The sequence below is a fragment of the Raphanus sativus genome, chromosome 9 (genome assembly GCF_000801105.2).
Source record: "Raphanus sativus cultivar WK10039 chromosome 9, ASM80110v3, whole genome shotgun sequence".
Classification (NCBI taxonomy): Eukaryota; Viridiplantae; Streptophyta; class Magnoliopsida; order Brassicales; family Brassicaceae; genus Raphanus; species Raphanus sativus.
The window spans coordinates 16,840,795-16,862,037 of record NC_079519.1 but is presented as its reverse complement, the minus strand read 5'-3'; the positions used below and the strand labels follow the sequence as shown (position 1 = coordinate 16,862,037).

Genomic DNA, 21,243 nt, shown 5'->3' with positions numbered 1-21,243 from the left:
ACTTCTAAGTTGATTGTGACATTGGGATTTAGTCATTTGCTTGAGACTAAATCATTTTTATTTTCTATTTTTATATTGCTTCTTGCCTTCTTTCTTTCTTTCTTTGACTTTTCAGGTGTATGAACTTGAGGAGCAGAGGTTCATCAAGCCTTGTTTCCATTGTTGAAGACATTTCTGCACTTGAGAGGGATATTGTGAGAAGGAGAAGGGAAGAAGAGCAACAGGCTCACATTCAGAGGTTGGGTTTTGATATGGAGAACCTGCCTCAAGATAGAGCTGCTGAAGATGGTCAAGGAGCTGCCAACCTTGGACCAAGACATCCACAGCGCCAAGCTAGAGCAATTGGTGCCCATGATCAGCCTAACATCCATGGAAATAGGGCTGGCATTAGAGCACCAGCTGTGGAGAACAACAACTTTGAGATCAAGTCAAGCTTGATCAACATGATCCAAAGCAACAAGTACCATGGGCTTGCTTTGGAAGATCCTCTAGATCACTTGGACAACTTTGATCGGTTGTGTGATCAAGATTAATGGTGTTTCTGAAGATGCATTAAAGCTTAGGCTGTTTCCATTCTCTTTGGGAGATAAAGCTCACACATGGGAGAAGGGTCTCTCAAGAGATAGCATCCGGACATGGGATGAGTGCAAAGAAGCCTTCCTCACCAAGTTCTTCTCTAACTCAAGAACTGCAAAGCTTAGGAATGAGATTTCAGGATTTCAACAAAAGAATCTTGAAGGTTTTAGTGAAGCATGGGAACGATTCAACAGCTACATTGCTCAGTGTCCTCATCATGGTTTCAGCAAGGAGAGCTTGCTTAGCACTTTCTACAGGGGAGTTCTACCATCTTGCAGAAACAGGCTTGACACAGCTAGCAATGGTTTCTTCTTGGGCAGAACCGAGCAAGATGCAGAGGAACTGGTGGAGAACATGGCAAAAGAGTGATTCAGTCTACAATGAGGAGAATGATAGAGCCAACAGAGGAGATGATCAGCAAACAAGGAAAGACATCAAGTCCTTGCAAGAAAAGAGACTTGGTTCTTTCAAACCAAGCTAAGAAGGAGCAGGTTAGCTTTGTTGGTGATCCTAGTCAAGAGGTCCCTCCTAAGGTGAATGAGGTTGATGGTTTGGAAGGGCAAGAGGAGCTTTGCTTCATCAACAACAATGGTACTTGGTACAAGAAGGAACCTAACTTTCAGTACAACAAATACCAGCCTAGGCAAAACACACCTCATGGTTTTGGGAACAACAACAATCAGTCCACTCAAGCTCAAGGAAGCTCTTCTCAAGCTACAGCTCCTGACTCAAGTATGGAGTCAATGTTCAAGCAGATAATGGATGCTCAGTCTAGATTAGCAAAGGACATTGGCCATGAGTTCCAAACCGTGCACTCCAAGATTGATACTAGCTATACCGAGCTGAACAACAAGTTCCTAGTACTTGTCTCTCGCTTCAACGCTTTGGAGAGTCAGGTCGCCTCTATGCCATCATCTTCCAAGAGCCCAATGGGATTACTACCAGGGAAACCAGATAAGAATCCCAAGGAGTCTTGCAATGTTGTCCTCTCTACTACTTCTTCAAAGATTGAGCTCAGTGATCATGAGAAAGAGGTGGATGAGATTGAAAGACTCTTGCATGGAACAGAGATTGTAGCAACAGCTGAAGCATATATGGTGGATAAGGCTATGGAAAGGGTTCAGGTACAAGCTGAAAGGAAAGTTGAAGCAACAAATATGCAGAGAGCTGAGACTAGGGCTGAGAAACAAGTTGAGAAGAGGGCTGACCACAAGCTAGAAGAAGCTCCTAAGGTTGAGCCACCACCATATGAGGTCCTACTCCCATTTCCCCAAAGGGTCCTCACCAAAGCTCAGAAGAAGGTTATCTCTAAGTTCAGGAAGGACCTAAGTGATGTTGGCGTCAAGCTTCCAGAGATCTCGGGTATGTGTGAGGCTCATGTCCAAATGCTGCTCATCCAGGACATTCTCACTCGCAGAGAAGAAGTAGCAGAGCTCCTGAACATCTCAACACTGCAGCTTGACCCACCAGTCCCTCCAAAGTCTCTTCTTAAGCTTGGACACCAAGGGATGTTCACTTTACCTTGCTCCCTTGGCCAGCTCACTCTTAAAGATGCTCTTGTTGATTCTGGTGCTAGTGTGAATGTAATCTCAATGGAGATGGTGAAAAGTATAGGGATTGAGAGTATGGAACCAGACAAGTCTTCACTACAGTTTGGGGATTCCTCTTCTACAACCCCACTTGGTATCATTAAAGACTTCCCTTTGAAGATTGGAGCATGCACCATTCCCATTGACCTCACTGTCCTTAGCATGTCGACTGGGAAGAGAGTTCCTTTGGTCTTGGGCACCCCTTTCCTCACAACAGTTGGAGCTTGCATTGACTTTCCCAACAAGAAGGTCACTCTTATGAATGTGAACAAAACTGTCTCCTACCCATTACAATCTCCATTGGATGCTGGCTATTGTGGGACAATCACTTTTGGCCAAGAAGCTGATAAGAAGCCCCAAGATGAAGTTGTTGTTTGTGAGACAAAAGGTCTCAATGGAGAGACTTCTGAAGAGTTGTGTGTTGAGCACTTGGAAAGTGCTAAAAAGGAGGGGATGAGTGGAACCTCAAAGGCCACTCATGGCAAGAAGAAGTTGCTGCAAGAAACTCATCCTCCATCTCTTGATATGATCTCACACACTCTCACTCTCCATCCAATGAAGCTCAAGGATGGTGTCATTGAGTACAAGCTCAGGTGTAAGGGCAAGTCAAGGCCATTCTCAAGTGCAAGAGCCATCATCAACCCTCAGCTCCAAGATGATCCACTCAAGCTTCAAGAACTCCTCTCTCAGGTCCTCACCATCACTCTTGAAGGTGGGAAGGACCCTCCCTCTCACTAGCCAAAAGAAGGAAAGTCAAGCTAGAGACTTCAAACAAGCTCACTTGGGAGGAAGTCCCATAACTATCCATGTACATATGTCTTTTGGATTTTCATTTCAAAGACCCATGGAAGAAGGAGGGCGACCAGACTCAACTCCGAGGCATCAGCATCTTCTCACGCTCCATAGAGGTACTCCACCACCTTCCATTGTATATACCATTTCATATTGCATTTAGATTTTCCCTTAGTCATCTCTCTCCACTTTTCACACAAGAGACTGTGTGAATTAAGTGTGGGGGAGGTGCAAGTTGCTGATGTTCTTGTGTTTTCTTGTCATTTAGCATGCATTGTATATAGTTATTTCATAGAAAACCCATAAAAATTTGAAAAATTTGAAAAACACAAAAAGAAGCATTTAGTTGCATCATTGGCATTTTAGGATTGAGTCTAGAAGCATTCATATAAGTTGCATTCATACATAAGGGGATGATTTTACCTTGAAAGATGCTCATGCTAAGTTCTCATTTTGGCAACCTTTGTAATCATGACAACGAGATGGAGCATTCTCTTGATAGCTTGTAGACTTTGTGCCTTGAATTCTCTTCTCAAAACTCATTGGATTGTTTGAAACTCTCTCTTTGAAGATGCTCCTGTCTTATTTAAACTTAATGTCTCTTGCTTATGGTCCTTTGTGTGCTAAGTCATGGCTTATACACACTTGAATTGTCTTATCCTTTTTGTCCAATCTTTTTGACAATTTCAAGTGGCACTCCATACCTTAAACCCAAGCTTTCTTTCAAGCCATCATTGATTGTTGAGTGAGGTCTTTTTAGAAAGCTTTGCATGCGCATAATGTTGAGAGCATTGGGAACGACAATGCTTAGTCTCCATTCTAGCTAGATTAGACACATCTTTGTCTAGCACTTAGGATTGGGTGGTGAGTGTTGTTGACTTTATCTTTGGGAGTATGGTTTGGTTAAGAAAGAGAAGATTAAACTTTTAGAACTCTAAGAGTGATTATCTTGTCTCAAGGGATTATAATTTGTGATCCTTAGCTCAAGGCATTAATGTCTTGGCCCCCAAATTAAAAAAAAAATGTGAAAAGGGGCTAGCAAAGTTTAGAAAGAGCTAAGTTGAATCTAAAAGTGTAAAAAAAAAAATCCCTTGATTGACTCCATAAAAGAAAAGAGTTCTATTTAAAGAAGTGTTTTGAGTTCTTTGGGATATCTTGGTGAGTGATGAGAGTTGGGTTTTGGCATTTGAATTTGAAGTTTGAACTTGTATATGTATGGGGAAGGGTAGAACAATGGAGATTGAGCATTGTATGCATGAGTTGATCCCTTTCTTAGTTATATTATGTGCATTACCAAAACTACTTTGTTTTGAGAGTAAACAACCTTTAAAGATTGTTTTGAACTTCTTATTTCATCATTGAACAAAAACATTTCCTTTCCAAACCAAATGACTTGGACCTTTTGACCATTTGCAAGATTTTCTATTGAGTTTTCTTAATGATTGTTAGAGAGTTGTTGGATTTGGGTTTGTGGAATCATAATGATGAGTGTAGAGATCAAAAGAGTTGAATAGGCCTAGAGAAGTTAGAGAAGAATGGAAGTTTTGCTCTAGCTAGTTGTTATGATTATGCAAGGTTGTTAGGATGAGAGCTAAGAAGAGCATCTTTTGGTTATGAAATCCCTGTTTTCAAACCTCTCCTCCTTGGTTCTTGAAAGTTTACTTGAGGACAAGTAAATGACTAGTGTGGGGGAGTTGATATCTTGCATATTTACATGTTTTTAGCTTTCATATCTTATGCATTTTGATCATATAGCTTAGATTTTAGTGTCTTTAGGATCCATATTGCATTCATATGTCCCTATCAGGTGTTGGAGCATACTATGAGATGATGTGAAGTGTTTAAGAGCTCAAAGATCCAAAGGAGGTGAAGAATGAAGCTCAGCAAACCAAGTACTCTCTTAGACTCGACTAGACCGGAATGTCGAGACCGGAGTCACCATGCCGGGCGTGAAGAGACAGGACCGGATTGTGAGGACCGGGAAGTACACCCCGGGCGTAAAGCCATGGACCGGAATGGAGGACCGTGAAGTACACCCCGGGCGTGAAGCCATGGACCGGAATGGAGGACCATGAAGAGCAAGCCGGGCGTGAGGCAGGACCGGGATGCAGGACCGGGATCACCATGCCGGGCGTGAGGCAGCTTGGGTGAGAGAGTGGTCTAGGCTGGTTTTCTCAAACCGGTCTGGTTCGACCCAATTCGACCTTGGGTCATTTTAAACACTATTTTGAGGTTTTAATTAGCCTTATCCAAGGGGCACTCTAGTCTTTTATCCTATGTATCTTTCTTTACCCTAAACCTAAGTATAAATACTTTGTAATCTCCATTTTGGAGAGATTATCTTATTTTCTCTTAAGAATCACAAAACCTCTTTTGGGTGAAAGTTCTTCCCCTTTGTTCTTGTGTTCTTGAGTGTATATAATTTCATTTCTTATTGATCTTTCTTAAACATGATTAAGCTTGGAAACCTCATGGGTTCAAGAGTAATCATGGTGATTAGTGAGTAGATCCACTTTTGGATTCATGGGTTAGGGAGATCATGGGTGATTAGGTTTGATCTAAGGTGTTTAGGTATATATCCTTCTTATTCCTTGCTAGTAGAGTGATTTTAATGCTTCTTTAGGGTTGGCCTCCTTAAAGTTGAGTTCTAGACATTTCCCACCCACAAGGTGTTCGATGAAATGTCTGAACCAACTCTCCTAAGCTTTTAACATACTCTACCAAAGAGATTTGTTGTTAAAGGTGTTAAGATGGCTATTAGGCTTATTGTTAATGATTGCTTCCTAAACATTCAACCTAAGAGATTAGATGCTTGAGTTTTGGAAGCAAATGAGCATTCGTCTAGAGATAGAGTTTGTTTAGTCTTGTGTCTAGGCCTAAGGTAGATAGATTGATTGATATTTGGCACCTTAGTTTGATTTTGATCACCCAAAGTCATATTCCCTTATCCCCATGAGTCCTTTACTCTCATAATCTAAAGAAAGTTTCTTGCTTTATTGCATTTTTATTCCTATTTTAGTATAATCTCTCATCTCATCTTGATAGCATTTAGCTTAAGCATGGTCTTGCATTTCTAGTGCTTCGCATTCTCTTAGAATTGGATTGACATCCTTTATACTTCAACATTTGAATAGGATCTTAGCAAAATCCTGTTATCAGGAGGGCAAATATTTATGACTTCCTGAGAGCATGAAAGGTTCCAAAGTGAAATTGTTTTCATATCTTAAGGAGCGTTTGAGTAGAAAAATTTCAGGATGGCATGCCAAAACCCTCTCGCAAGGTGGGAAAGAAGTTCTCCTTAAAGCTGTTGCCTCAGCTCTCCCGGTACTACCAATGTCTGTGTATCGTCTTCCTATAACAGTGATATCATGCTTACATAGTGCTATGGCAAATTTTTGGTGGGATAATGTGGAGCATAGAAGTAAGATACACTGGCTGAGTTGGGAGAAATTATGTCTACCTAAAGCAGATGGGGGAATGGGATTTAAAAACTTGGAGTGTTTCAATCATGCCCTTCTCGCAAAGCAGGCATGGAGGTTTATACATTTTGAAGAGTGTCTGATGACAAAAGTTTTAACTGCAAAATATTTAGGAGCAGACACTTTTGTGCACGTCCAACAGAGCAAAAATGTATCTTATGCATGGAAAAGTCTCCTATACGGAAGAGACTTGTTGATGAAAGGTTTGAAGCGTTCGGTTGGAAATGGAAGGAGCTTAAAAGTTTGGACAAAACCATGGTTGGAGGATGCTGATGGCGTGTGTAGACGACCTCTACGGAGACAACGCTGTTTTGATCTTAATCTGATGGTCTCCGACTTGATTGATAATCGTCGCAGAAAGTGGAACACAAGGAGATTGGCAGATATCATTGTGCCTGATGATGTGCGAATCATCGAAAGAAATCAACCAGCCGTGTCTGAACAAGACTCTTGGGTATGGAGGTATCAACAAAGTGGAGTTTATTCAGTCAAGACAGGGTATGAGCTCGCAATGTCACAAAACATGACAAGTGTGATCAGAGGGCAGTTGGAATTGCCATCTATCAACCCGTTAAAGGCTCAGATCTGGGAGTGTCAAGCACCATCAAAACTGCAGGTGTTTATGTGGAAAGCTTTATCGGGAGCTTTATCTGTGTTCGATTCCCTTCAAAGTCGGGATATGAGGTGTGAGCCCGTTTGCCAAACATATGGTTTAGATGGCGAATCTATAAATCACATATTATTTTCTTGCACTCTGGCTCAAAAAGTATGGGCGATATCAGGCTTTCCACATTCCAGAGGAGGGTTTGATGAGATGTCAGTATATGTAAAAATTGAATTATCTCTTCATGGTTTGGAAGAATACCGAGGACATGCGATCCATTACTCAATCATTTTCCTGGATCTTCTGGTATCTCTGGAAGAATAGAAACTCCTTGTTGTTTGATGGGGTGCTCTATGATGGGGAGCAGATTTGTAACAAAGCGCTAGAAGAATCACAACTGTGGTTCTCAGCACAAGAGGAAGTATCCAATGATGGGATATTTGATAGCAGGACTGACATGAGACAAAATGATGGCTGGATTGTTCCGCCGTCAAACTTTGTCAAATGTAACATAGGAATGAAATGGTCCAAACAGAAACAGGAACTTGGGGCTGCTTGGATACTAAGAAACTCGGAGGGTTCAGTCTTGCTACATGGGAGAAGGTCTTTTGCTGGAATATGGTCCAAGGATGAAGCACATTTTATTAGTTTGGCTTGGACAGTGGAAAGTATGATGTCCCATAAATGTCAAAGAGTATACTTTGCACTTGAAGGGGGAATGTTGGTTAATGCCATCGACAGACCAAAAGCTTGGCCTTCCTTCAAGTATAAAATAAATGAATTAGGCATTTGCTTGGGAAGCTGCAGGAGTGGAGGGTGCTCGTTGAATCGGGTGAAGTCAACAGAGATGCCCGGAGGATAGCTACTAGTGTGGTGAATGGAGATAGATTCCAGTAGTATGTGGTTAGGGGTTATCCTAGATGGTTATTAGGTGATTTTTTGTAAGAGTCTTGAAGCTATTTGGATGTTTCCAGATGATAGTAATACCATAGTATTTCTTGATTGTAACACTTTATAATGAATGAAATATGTTTAGACGGCAAAAAAAAAAAGAAGTTGTTTGTTGAAAAGAATAGTTATATCGTTATACAATCTTCAACATTATTTTATGTTCAGAACTGTATTTGAATTATGTATTAGATTTTTGTTATGTAAATATTTCTTTTTAGTCTATATAAGTTTTTAACAAATCTATTTTCAAAATATAGTTAAGAAACTTTTTTACAATTTTCAATGTTTCCACTTCATCATATCCGTTTTTAATTTATGCAGTTTAGAAAGATTACTAAAATATTTGTCCCTGTTCTAAGAACTATTTAGAATACGAGGACGCAAAATCCGACAATATATTATTTTGACTAAGATCGCAGTACTTTTTATAGGGATTACATGTTTTATTAGTCGTTCTATATTACTATGAATTAGTCTTGTGTAAAAAATAAAATGACCTTCTGATGTTAAAAGGAAAAAAAAATATATATAAACTGCGTTCGTCAGGCATGAGTGATTCACTTTAAGCTCTAAAAAATTCCCTTATTTTGCAAATTTTAATACGTAGTGAGTGCTCATCATTTCTTAATTTATGCATATCTATAGACTAGAGATTAACTTTTTCTTTCCATGTTATTGTAAACTATAACCAAGAGATTCCCTTATCCATTTGTCAAAAAATACCAGACCAAATACATTTTAAAATTTTGAATCCACAATATGCTGCAAGAACAGGGCCGGCCCAGAGGGGAAGCCACCCAAGCTATCGATTAGGGCATCCAATTTAAAGGGGCATATTTTCTATAAATTTTTGTTACTATATAGATAAAAATAATTTTATAAAAAATTTTAATTGAAACTATACTTATTGGACATTCTTACTTATGATATTTTGAAGGCATAATTCAAATACTGAAAATTTCTTTAAAATAATATTCATTCGAACATAAATAGTGGTATTTTATTTATGGAATTAATATTCTACAAGAATCAATGTCACAATAGATTAGAAAGCCTACTATAATATTTGTTTGTTGAAGAATGATTGTTATATGACAAATATAAATTATTTAGTGGGTATTTTTACTTATGATATTTTGAAAGCATTTTACTTATGATATTTTGAATGCATAATTCAAATACTGAAAATTTCTTTAAAGTGATACTCATTCGAACATAACTAGTGGTATTTTATTTATGGAATTATTATTCTACAAGAATCAATGTCAAAATAGATTAGATCGCCTACTATAATATTTGTTTGTTAAAGAATGATTGTTATATGAAAAATAATTATTTAGGATGCATTTTAGGATATAAGAAATATCGATCATCACATATAAAGAAGTTTTAAAAGGTAAAAGTAGTTATTAGTAGTATAATATCTATCTTATTAAAGTAGAAGTACTTTAAACTTTTGTTTGGTAACAGGGATAGGAGTCTTTAAAATTTTTTTTTTGTTTGGTAACAAAGATAGTAGAAAATTTTGTTTTTTCTTTATTTAAATGATATATTTAAGTATTTAATGTCTTTTTCTAATTTAAATAATAGATTTTTTTTAATAGAATGAGTCTTAACCAAAATAAATTTCCTAATAGATTTTTTGTTAATATTTAATATTTTCAATATTTATTAATAAAAATAATAAAATAAAAATCACACATCAAAATCAATTTATATATCATATAAATAAAATATAAAATATTTTGTTTATAAATTGTTAGTATAACACTTTTATAATATAAGTCCAATTAGTTATAAAGATTAGATTTTTATATGATACACTGTGATATAATAGACTATTAAAATCACATAATATAATTATTTAAAGTAATAAATAAAATTTTTGTTTTACAATGTTATACTAACAATTATGTAATACATATTAATTTACACATATATATATATATATATAACAAAGAAAAAAATTAAAGTGAAAGCAAATATTTATAGGGCCACAGGTCAAACTATAGAAATAAACAACAATGGCGTAAGATTTTTTTTTTAACAAATTTATTTTAATTTTAAATATGTTTATATATTTTATGTATTTATAAATTATTTTATTTGTTATTAAAAATGCTAAGATTTTGGAATTGGAAAAAATTATGACACATCTCTATATTATTTTAATTAATAATTTAAAATTTATATCAAAATATTTTTTTAAACTTTTAGTTTTTATTATAACTACAAATATTAATTTTTAATCTAAATTTTTATTTAAATATTACAAATATATTATTTATAAATAAAAAACTAAAAACATACATGTTAAATATTGATTACCTAAATTGATTTTGTTATCGATCAAAACTGTTATAAGAATTGATTATATTTATTTAATGAATGCTTTTACATGGAAAAATGCAAAAAGTATATTTTAATGTTTTAGATTTACTGTTTTAGTTCAAAATTTTAAATTACTTTTATATTAATTTTTTTATAATTTCAATACAAAATATTAAAAGGCATAGTTTTAAAATTGGATTAGGGCATTGTTAAACATTAGACCGGCACTGTGCAAGAATCAGGTAACATGATGGAAGTGTATACTGTTGGACATTAATTATTTTATGAGTAATTTTACTGGTAAAGAATTACACATCAAACATCTTTTATGGTACTTTATTTTTTAAGTCCAATATAAAATAAAGAGTCATTCCATGAGTATGCCAAATATAGAGACCTAAATAATGCTACCCCAAATATAGAGTAACACTCTTTATTTACCCTTTTTAAGTTAAATAATTTCTTTAAAAATGATTCTTAAATTTCTATAAATTTTCATTCATTTTTTTAAGAAATAACTTCAAATATCGCAAGTTGTATATTACTTTTCAAAAAACCTTAAATCAAAAATATATTAACATTTGAATTTAAAGTTTTCTGATTATTGTTTAAGGTTTATTTAAGGATTGAGAACGCTCATCCCAGGTGCTTTAGCAACTCGACTGAAAGAAATATGGATTTATAAAATTTTATAAATGATTATTAAACATTTTAAAATAATTTAAAATAGTTAATTTAATTTTAATCAAAATTTAGGGTAGCATAATTCACTTTTAAATGCTATGTTTAGTACACCATTTGTTTGTAATTATGCGTTGTCAGAAAAACCTTAATTAAAATAATCATTTATTAGTATATATAGTGTAATTGTGGTAATATATTGTTATAAAATAAAAATTAAAGTTTCAGTATTGTAAAAGATATAAATTGTATAAAAAATAATTAATAAACTAACAAAGTCCTTTTCTATTCTTAATTAAAATAATCATTTAAATATATTTTTAGAATAGAAAAAATAAATAACCGTTTAACAAAATCCTTTTCTATTATAACTATTATGCTATCAAAAAAGAAAGTTGAAGGGTTTGTTATGTCGATGGTTTGGAGATCATGTAGCCTAAGGTTCTTCTGAAATTGTTTCCAAATTCATGTAAACTTTGTAAATATAGTCTTTACGATAATTAATAAATTTAAAATTTTATCAAACATGTACTCTATTATGTAAAAACTAAAACAAACAATTAAAAATGGTCTTAACTTCTGGTTTCAGGTCTTGGAGTCAAGAGCTACTCTTCTGCCTAATAATAAAAAGAAAACTTTTAAACAAACAAATAATCAATATCTAAAATATGGACAATTTTTCCTGTCTTAAAGGATACACCGGCTTATGTCATACACTAAGCTTAAAATTCAATATGAAATCTACTTTACCGTCAAGCTTAGCCGTTTGCCGTAAAAAAAAAAATCTACTTTGATCTTTGGATTCTTTTCTTCCGTTTCATAGTATCATTAAAATAACTTTATTTCATTATCTATTACTATAAAGTATGGTATCTTCACTCCTGTTGCGACAGCTAGGACGCCACGTCAGAAATTCGAAGCCTGTACATACGACACGTGTCCAAAAAGATAAAACTCACCGTATCATTTATTGTAGAATTATATAGGCTTTTATCCTGTGCTGCCAGAAGTTTTTTAGGCCTTTCTAAACTAAAATTTGACCCATTTGTAGACAGAAAACTTTACCTTCTTCCCTCTACACTTCTTGCCGTCAAATTTCTTCATCTGTTCATCAGAAAAAATTGAGGCGTAAAAAGCTGACTGAACCCAATTGTCGTCATTAACACACGCATTAGCCAAATCTCTCCACTCATTCCACGATTTATCAATGAATGCATATCCCATTAATTTCTTTGATCTCCAGTTATAATAAGTTATGTTCTACCCCATCAAAATTCATCAGTTCAAGCTTCTTATTAGTGGGCTCTGATGTTGGACTTGAAACGAGGATCCTACAAGAATATTTAGACACAGAATCTGAAACCGAGGAAGATGAAGAACTGTGACTTACCCAGAATCAAGATCGTTAAAACAAAATCATAGTAAACCCTTTTCTCAGATATTGCAACTGTTCTTCATTAATATTTTCTCAAAGTCCTCATTAGCGACGCATGTCACTAGAGCGATATGGAGGGCGACCGAGCAAGGGCGGAGAGCGACGGAGTAAGGAGAGCGACGGAGTAAACGGTGGAGAGAGATAGAGAAAGTAGCAGGAGCAACAGAGCAAGGATGGAGAGCGATGGAACAAGGGGCGTTGAGCTGATGGAGAAAGTGACCGAGAGGGCGAGATGGACAGCTATGGAACAAGCAACAGAGGGTGAGACGAGAGATAGAAAACGCAATCATTGCAGTTCAATGGTACAAGGGAGGTTGATAGGCTCTCAGACAGGGTGGGTTTATAGGAGCTGCAATTTTCTCTGTTTGTTTTAGTACAGGAAGGTGAATCAAGGATTGTGTTTATGTTGTTTTTTTTTTTGCTGCAAAATTAGGTTCATGCTTTCAAAGTTTCTGTACATTAAGGGGTGAAAGATCCTGTGGGGGAGTCTGACATGACTACGTAGCTTCTCATGAGCTGTTGCTCAATCTCGAAGGCCTCCAAACAATATAGAAAGCTAGAGTATAATGATGATGCCGAGGATAGTGTTTCATCTCCTGCCTTTTTCATCTGTTTCATAATCTATGTTTATACGATAAGAATGTCAACAACAGTGGTGAACGATATGCATCACCTTCTTATTTCTAATGAGTTATGAGACTTTCAAATGAGTTGCAGTGACATGATTGGTGATTTTGGTAGATATATATTGGGATTTTATATATAATTTTTGTTCAGTTAATTGTTATCATAGAGCCTTCAGTTTCTATACATACAGATTTGAGAAGTTTATGTCTAACAAAACAAACATTCGGTGAGATAGAAAACATTTCCTCAGGTTGAACCACTCATTATTTCATAGATATCTAATAAGACAAACATTTTCTCGGTGATCTCTTGCCTTAAATAGCCTCCTTGAAACTATGTACAGTAACTTCACCAAAATATTGTTACTTAGTGACTTAAAACCGTCGAGTATATGGTTGCAGATTTTCTTTTACACAGCAAATAAGAGTTTTCCAGGTCACAGTGCAGGCAACAACAAAAGTAAATGCGTGTAAAAGAAGGAACAAGAAATGGATCTATTAAGTTTTTCTTTTCTCAAACAAATGGATCTATCAAGGTTTTTTTTAAAGATGAGTTTGTACATATATTCACATTTGGCTTCTAAACATTTCATTGCATACTCTAAACAACATCTTTACTAAGTTACTCCACACCTAATTTCTCTAGGTTCTTTTCCAGAACTGCCACACGTGTAGCTCTATTAGATTATAGGAAAAATAGTTGCATAAACAAAACAGACAAAAAGTTTTAACTTCATTGCAACAAAAACAGAGTTATTACTTACTCCAATAAGAACAATATTGACCGCTATGTTAGAGAATTAGAGATGATAAACTTTGAGCAGACCTGATCCAAAAGGTCTTATTTGTTTCAAATGGGCATTACATAATATGAATATAAAGATTTGGAAAGGTTTAAAGAAAAATCTTCATCAAATGGTAGTTCACGTATCGGGATAAAAAACATAATGGTTAAACAACAAATAAATAGTTAGATGACTAATGTTTAAGTAATCCACTATATAAAAATTAATGGGAAGATTTCTCAAACAACCATTTTAAAATTTTCACAAAAAATTCTTCGACATGGAAAATAACCAAAATAGGTTTTAGTAAATAAGCAAAAAAACTCATCTACCCATTACCTTATATATATATAATAAAAATTAAAAAGAAATACAAAAATAAATAAAATAAAATACAATTTTTATAATTTTTTGATTATATGTTTTCAAATTTCCAAAAAAAATCAAAATTTTTCTCTGGAAGTCGAAAATACTTTTTGAAACTATTTTAAAAACAAAACTATTTTAAATTTTAAATACTTAATTTCTATTTTACAAATTTGCAATCTTAACTCCAAAACCAAAGTCTAGGATTAACTCATTCTAAACCCCATCTCTTAACAATAAAAATCTATTTGAGTCACATATAATCCTTTTTCACCTAAAACTTTTTAAAGATAAAAATCATTATCATACATATTTTTTACAAATGCAAATTTAAAACATAAACCTCAAAACCGTACAAAACTTAATAACCTAAATCACAATTAAAGTATATCCCGCCCGTAGGGCGGGTCGATCCTAGTACTATATATAACTGAAGTATGTATGTAAATAATATATAATATTATCACAAAGAAAAGTTTGAAATCATTAGAATAACTAAAAGAAAGGGAAGGAAAGGATAGGATAACTAAAGTGGACGTCCTGATAATCAATAATGCGAATGTTCAAAAAAAAAAAAAAAAAAAAAGATAATCAATAATGCTTTATGCCCGCATATCTAAATTTAATATCCTACGAGAGTGTGTTTTGTTGGTTTCCGATTTATGTCGTTTTTTGGTATGAGAAGTGGGATTTTTATTCATTGGCCACCGAATGATACTTGTCTTAGAGCATGCCCATTAGTGAACCCCAAGGGGGGGTTCATAGGGATTTTTTTATTGTTTTTATGTGGGTCCGGGAATAGTGACGAACCCGTATTAATTTTGTTCTTCCATTAGTGAACCCGAAAATGGGGTTCATAAGAATAAAATAATATTAATTTTTTTTTTTTAAAATTTAAATTTTTTTTTAATTTAATACAATGGAAATTCAAAAACATACAAAGATTATTCATCTAGATTACCATATTTTTGCCATATATTTTCAACTAAATCGGCTTTCAAACGATCATGTTTCTGTTGATCCCGAATTTGAGCTTGAATGCCATGCCTATTAACGAAGTTGGAAGGGGAGTCCGTAGGTTGCGAGATTTCCACCTGTGAACTCCTGCTTGATTCTCCCGACTCGAACTCAGATGTATCAGCCAGAATATATGTGTTTCGTTCGTTCTCTACTATCATATTGTGTAGTATGACACAAGTTCTCATAATCTTTCCAATCTTTTCCTTGTCCCATAGTAGAGCAGGATTTTTTACTATTGCAAACCTCGATTGCAAAACTCCGAAAGCACGTTCGACATCTTTTCTGGCGGATTCTTGTTTTTCAGCAAAAAGCTCAGCTTTAAGACCTTGAGGTAGTGGGATGGATTGGATAAATGTTGACCATTTGGGATAGATTCCGTCTGTAAGGTAGTACGCCATACGATAATTGTGGCCGTTGACCGTGAAATTAACTTTAGGAGCTCGACCTTGTATAATGTCAGAAAAAACTTGTGACCGATCGAGAACATTAATATCGTTGAGGGTACCTGGTAAACCGAAAAATGCGTGCCATATCCAAAGATCCTGTGATGCCACAGCCTCTAAGACAATGGTCGGCTTTCCGTGACCTCGTGTGAACTGCCCTCTCCAAGACCTTGGGCAGTTTTTCCACTCCCAATGCATACAGTCGATGCTGCCTATCATTCCCGGAAAACCGCGTACCTCTCCGATATCGAGTAATCGTTGAAGATCAGCTGGTGTAGGTTTTCGTAGATACTCATCTCCATACAATTGTATTATCGCTTCGTTGAACTTCTCCAAACATAGAAGTGCGGTACTCTCACCAAGTCGGAGATATTCGTCATACGTATCGCCCGATTGACCATATGCTAGCATACGTATAGCCGCAGTACACTTTTGAAGTGCAGATAGGCCGTACCTTCCGTGAGCATTTGGTCTTTGACGAAAGTATGGAACTTCATTACTCAGGCGATCGACAATGGAAAGGAACAATGGCTTGGTCATTCGAAAACGCCGCCTAAACATTTCTGGTGGGTATGTAGGATTTTCACTGAAATAGTCGTTCCAAAGGTCTTGGTGGCCTTGCTCCCTATGTCTTTCGATATAAGCTCGTCTCTTTGGCTTTTTAATTTGTTGGTCGATGAAATTATCAACTTGTTGGTCGATAAAATTATCAACATGTTGGTCTAACGTATCTTCAATTAATTTATCTGCTGCATCATCTGATGAGAAAGACATCACTTGAACTCTTTTTCCTTCATACAAAATGAAAATGAAAAAATATAAATCTTCACTAGAAACATATTTAAATCTTTCACAAGTTTAATCTTTCACAAGTTTAATTTTCACTAGTTTTATATAAAACATATCTTAGCCTTAAAAAATTAATTTAATCTTACTAGTTTATATCTTTTAAAAAAATTAATCTCACTAGTTTAATTTTCACTAGTTTTATATAAAACATATCTTAGCCTTAAAAAAATTTAATTTAATCTTACTAGTTTATATCTTTTAAAAAAATTAATCTCACTAGTTTAATCTTTTAAAAAAAATTAATCTCACTAGTTTAATCTTTTTAAAAAAAAATTAATCTCACTAGTTTAATCTTTTAAAAAAAAATTAATCTCACTAGTTTATGTATAACATATCTTTTATGTCTGATCTAGTTTAATCTCATGATCGTGGTTCATGAGAAATATATCTTTTAAAAAAAAATTAATCTTGACAAAGAGAGATAGAGAGAAGAGTATACTATATTTGTCTTGATAGTATGTCGAGAGATGGAGAGTGAGAGTTAGTCTTGTTGAGAGATAGTGTTGTTCAGAGTATATAGAAAGAAGAGCAGAGAGTGAATGTTTGTCGACAGTTAGTATTGTCGAGAGATGGAGAGTTGAGAGTGAATGTTTGTGGAGAGATAGTAAAAAAGAGGAGGGTACATAGCTTTATATATAGAGAAGGCAGAGTACATAGCCGATACAACCAAACAAGTTCAAGAGATGTGGTTGCTACCCGTGAGCAACCAAACAAGTACAGAATAATACATAATTGAAATGAAGTGTAGAAAGCAACAAAACACTACACTTCCCGTGATACACTACAACCTTAAAGCTAATGAAACATGTGCATTCCCTTCCTGCCATACAACTTTAACTCCAGCCCGTGACCTGCAAGACAAAAGAAAACAAGAAACAAAATTAAATACTCATGAGATGAACCACAAACCACAACAGCAAGCAACAAACAGCAAGTACAAATGAACCACAACAGCAAGCAACAAACATGAAGTAAAAATGAACCACAAACCGATTTCAAATCATTTCAGAAATGAGTTTGTCCATGAGAGTGATTTCGTTTGCAGAGAGATGGGTCGGGTCTTTGGCTAGGAGACGCTCAAGGAGTTTCTGTTTCTGTATCTCCTTTTTCACAGCAAGCATGCCATGTATCTCATCATAACCTTGCCTCTTGCGTTTGGCTGCTTTGCAAGCCTTGACACCAGGAGGCCGAACATCCGCAGCTTCCTCCTCAGCCATCTCCTCCACAACTTCCTTTCTTTTCTCCTTGGGACCATCTTTGGCAACACCCAGTGATTTCCATTTTTGGTCGAACCGAAGTTCCCTCCAACAATGTTCAAGTGTGAACTTGATGCCAATGTCATTCAAGAAGATGTCATGGGCAGCCTTCATGACATCATTCTCGTTTTGGCCACTGGCTTGCTCCCTCACTGCTGCTTCATAGCAGCCGACAAACTTGCACACCTGCTCATTGATTCTCCCCCACCTCTGCTTACACTGACTCCACTCTCTTGGGACGGCGCCACTGAGCTGAGGGCTGGAGTTCACGTAGTCCACTATTCTCTTCCAAAAAGCTCCAGCCTTCTGGTCAGTGCTGACGATTGCATCCTTGCTGGTGTTCAACCAAGCACTGATGAGCACAACGTCCTCTTTGGTTGACCACTTGCGTCTTTGGTTAACGGGAGAGGCTTGGGGGTTTTGGGGAAAAGGTTCCATTTTTGTTTCGGTTTGGAATGTGTGTGTTTTAGAAGTGCATTAGTTATGTTTTTAAACTACAATTTGCAACTACAGTTAACTCTAACTACCAAACATTGATCACACAACAACTTCATTTAACTACACCTATCAAATCAGTAGAGACAATTATTTAAAGCTCAGTACAATCGCTCTTAATCACAGCAACCAACCAACAAACATAAAGAATTTATGGTAATTTTTACAAGTTCTAGTTTTAGCTTCTAGTTTAGTAAACACAACAACTTCTAGTATGAAGTTGTTCTTCTAGTTTAACTTTAACTGAACTACAAGTAGCTCAGTTAACGTTAACATATTAATAAAAAAAAAAAACATAACGAGATCACAGCATCACAAAAGCATCACAAATAAGCGACCTATGAGATAAGACGGTACCTTTGCTTTTTAATCGAAGCACACCATCTCCAGGTCATGCACCTTCACAGTGAGAACATCGAGCAGACCAGAGAGGGTTTTAACCTGTTCCTGGACATGGAAAGAACAATGAAAATGAGTTAATACTCTCTTTTAATTTAACTAATAACTAATGAAAGAGCAACAAACAATAACCATTACAATTCAATGAATGATCACTAACCTCTAGAGACACGATCTGGTCATTGAGGATGGGCACCTCCTTGATAACCTTCTCAGCCTCCTCCAGCCGGCTAGTCAGCCTTTCGATCTCCTCCTGTACACCAATCACCCAAGGCTGACGGTAGTGGAGTCCATCACCCTTGGTAAAACCATGTACTCAAATTAAAAACATAAACAAAATAATAACAGAAACACTAAACTATGTTTTCTTTCTTACCTCGTAGTTTATGCAGGTGAAGAACCGTTTCCCAGGAAGAGTGTCGTGCTCCTCCTTCCTCTGAACCTCAGCAATCATTCTCCCACCGCAGTAACACCTTTTTGGAATACCATACTCTGAATCCGCCACATAGCCTAATGAGTTGTTGTACTCAATGTTCCTCTTTGCGTCTCTTCTCTCTGCTGCGGGATCCATCTGTAGCAGAAACACAAACAGAACTCATTAGCAAACTCATTAAAGTTAACAATCAAATGAAAACGAATCAATAAACCACTCATGGACGATTTTAAACCATCAAACGAAACCCAGACAATCGATTAACAACCCTAACCTAAAACCCCCAAATCAATTTGGAACCGTAACCCTAAATCCCCAAATCAACATCGAATCCCCGATTAACGAACCCTAACTGGGTAAATACAACCCCCATGACGATTATCGAAACCCCATGACAATATTGAACTCTAAAACTCGAAACGCCCAAATCGATTTCAAATCGAGTAACCGCTTTCGACCCGAACATGGACTCTACAAACCGTAAATCTAGTAGATACTCACCTGAGATTGTGTAGATGACACTCCGTCGTCGATTGGATGGAGAGAACCTTCGGGAATCGCCGTCGCACAAAATATCGCCCCCGAGAGAACAAACCCTAAATTTTAGAGAGAAAAGAGAAATGAGTCGAGTCACGAAGAAACCCTGCTTTCTTCGTCGTCAACGCGGAAAGGAGAAGCCAATCAGTGATCGACGCGTGGCTTGAACTCCCTTCTTACGGGTTCATCCGTAAGGCCCGGTTCACGCAAATAAACCCATTTTTCATTTTCTTTTATTCATTCGGCCCTTAGAACTCGAGCCCATGATCCGCTTTAGATCCGCTAATGCGGATGCTCTAGTGCTCCCAAATGACGTAATAAAATCCAGATAGTCTCGCACTGACCTTATTGTATAATAATTAAGGACTTTAATCAAGGGCTTCATTGGTTTGAGGGAGTAAAATTGGTATGCCACAATAGCTTTTTACATGTATTCTTTACCGTATAATGGCTTTTTTTTTTCTTGTAACGAAATGTTGTTCTATTCCTCAAACAAAAAATGGTCTAAAACCTAAAAGAAATAAAATACTTCCTCTGTTCCTTAAAGATATATGTTTTAGTGTTTTCACACATATTAAGAAAACACATTAATCATATATCAATTTTAGAAATTATCAAATTCTAATGCATTTTAATCAATAGTCTTTCAATAAATTAAATTAATTTTATTGAAATTTGTAATTTTTGTATAAAAAACATAAAAATACATATTTATGAAACAATTTATTTTTCTAAAATATCTATATTTAAGGACCGGATAGAGTAATAAACAAAAACAAAGATGCATATGACAATATCAAGAGGTTTTAGTTAATGAGCCAGCAGTTACATTCGATCTCCGATGTACGTAGAATATTTAAAGGAATATAATCTTCTTTGAAGAGTTTATATTTCTTTCAGCTCTGTGAAAATGTGTGCGAGCATGAGCTACCCATAGCACTGCTATCAAGTTCTGGCAGTTTACTTTGGCTTACATAAAAATTTAGCATAGTTTCTGTTGGCCAGCCTAATACTTCTATCTTTGAATGCAAGACGGATTATCTTAGTCTTTGATTTCTAGTATCCATAAGTTCGGTTTGTCCAGAAATTGTTTTCCAAACTCAACCACAACTACTAAATATTGATGTGGTGTTCCAAAAACTATCTACCAAATATAAGTTGATGTAAGATGTCCACCCTGAAGTAGTCGCTGACGTAGTTGCTAAGATAGACGTCGTGTTGAGTGGTGAAGACCATGTGGAGTCGAGATGCTGAGCTGGAGTCGTGTGGACTTAAAAGACCAAGGGAGTATCTTGGATAAATGAAAAGAGGAATAAACTTGAGGAGCAAGTTTATGACCTAAATGAAAGAGGAACAAGTGTATTTCAAGAAAAGGAAAGTTGCACTTAATGTTATGGAAGATGTCCATATTGTGGTTTCTTGGAGACTAGGGTTTCGGGAACGTAGTATAAGATAGCTATGGAGTCGTCTGTAGAGAGACAGAGACACAGAGGCTGATCTTATAGAGAAAGAGAGAAGCTCTTGCAGGTGTTCTGAGTCGTGCTGAAGCAGGGGCTGAAGTACTTGACGGTGGAGAGACATAAGCGGTAGCTTAGG

At 35.8% G+C, this 21,243-nt stretch overlaps 3 protein-coding genes, 1 long non-coding RNA gene and 1 other non-coding gene across 6 annotated transcripts; 1 reads left to right on the top strand and 4 right to left on the bottom strand.

Moving 5' to 3' along the window:
- Positions 1-693: 693 nt before the first annotated feature.
- Positions 694-800, bottom strand: LOC130500608 (small nucleolar RNA R71). The gene has a single exon (XR_008939225.1). It is a non-coding gene; the product is annotated as a small nucleolar RNA R71 (small nucleolar RNA).
- A 10,891-nt stretch (positions 801-11,691) lies between these two features.
- LOC108829819 (uncharacterized) lies at positions 11,692-13,219 on the top strand. Of its 2 annotated transcripts, XR_008938315.1 has the most exons (3): positions 11,921-12,424; positions 12,504-12,772; positions 12,872-13,219. It is a non-coding gene; the product is annotated as an uncharacterized LOC108829819 (long non-coding RNA). The 2 variants fall into 2 exon arrangements; XR_008938314.1 differs by having other exon boundaries at positions 11,692-12,772.
- Positions 13,220-15,159: 1,940 nt separating this feature from the next.
- On the bottom strand, positions 15,160-16,452 carry LOC130500120 (uncharacterized). The gene has a single exon (XM_056994834.1). It carries the CDS (start codon positions 16,450-16,452, stop codon positions 15,160-15,162), a length of 1,293 nt encoding a protein of 430 aa, XP_056850814.1.
- A 685-nt stretch (positions 16,453-17,137) lies between these two features.
- LOC108858344 (uncharacterized) lies at positions 17,138-19,939 on the bottom strand. The gene is made up of 5 exons (XM_056994160.1): positions 19,612-19,939; positions 19,054-19,248; positions 18,838-18,975; positions 18,636-18,725; positions 17,138-17,378 (listed from the first exon to the last, which is right to left on the bottom strand). Exons 2-4 carry the CDS (start codon positions 19,246-19,248, stop codon positions 18,645-18,647), a joined length of 414 nt encoding a protein of 137 aa, XP_056850140.1. The 5' UTR covers positions 19,612-19,939; the 3' UTR covers positions 17,138-17,378; positions 18,636-18,644.
- Positions 17,523-18,221, bottom strand: LOC108848424 (glutathione S-transferase T3-like). Its single transcript, XM_018621790.2, has one exon. The coding sequence runs from the start codon at positions 18,219-18,221 to the stop codon at positions 17,523-17,525; it is 699 nt and encodes a 232-aa protein (XP_018477292.2).
- Positions 19,940-21,243: the final 1,304 nt, after the last annotated feature.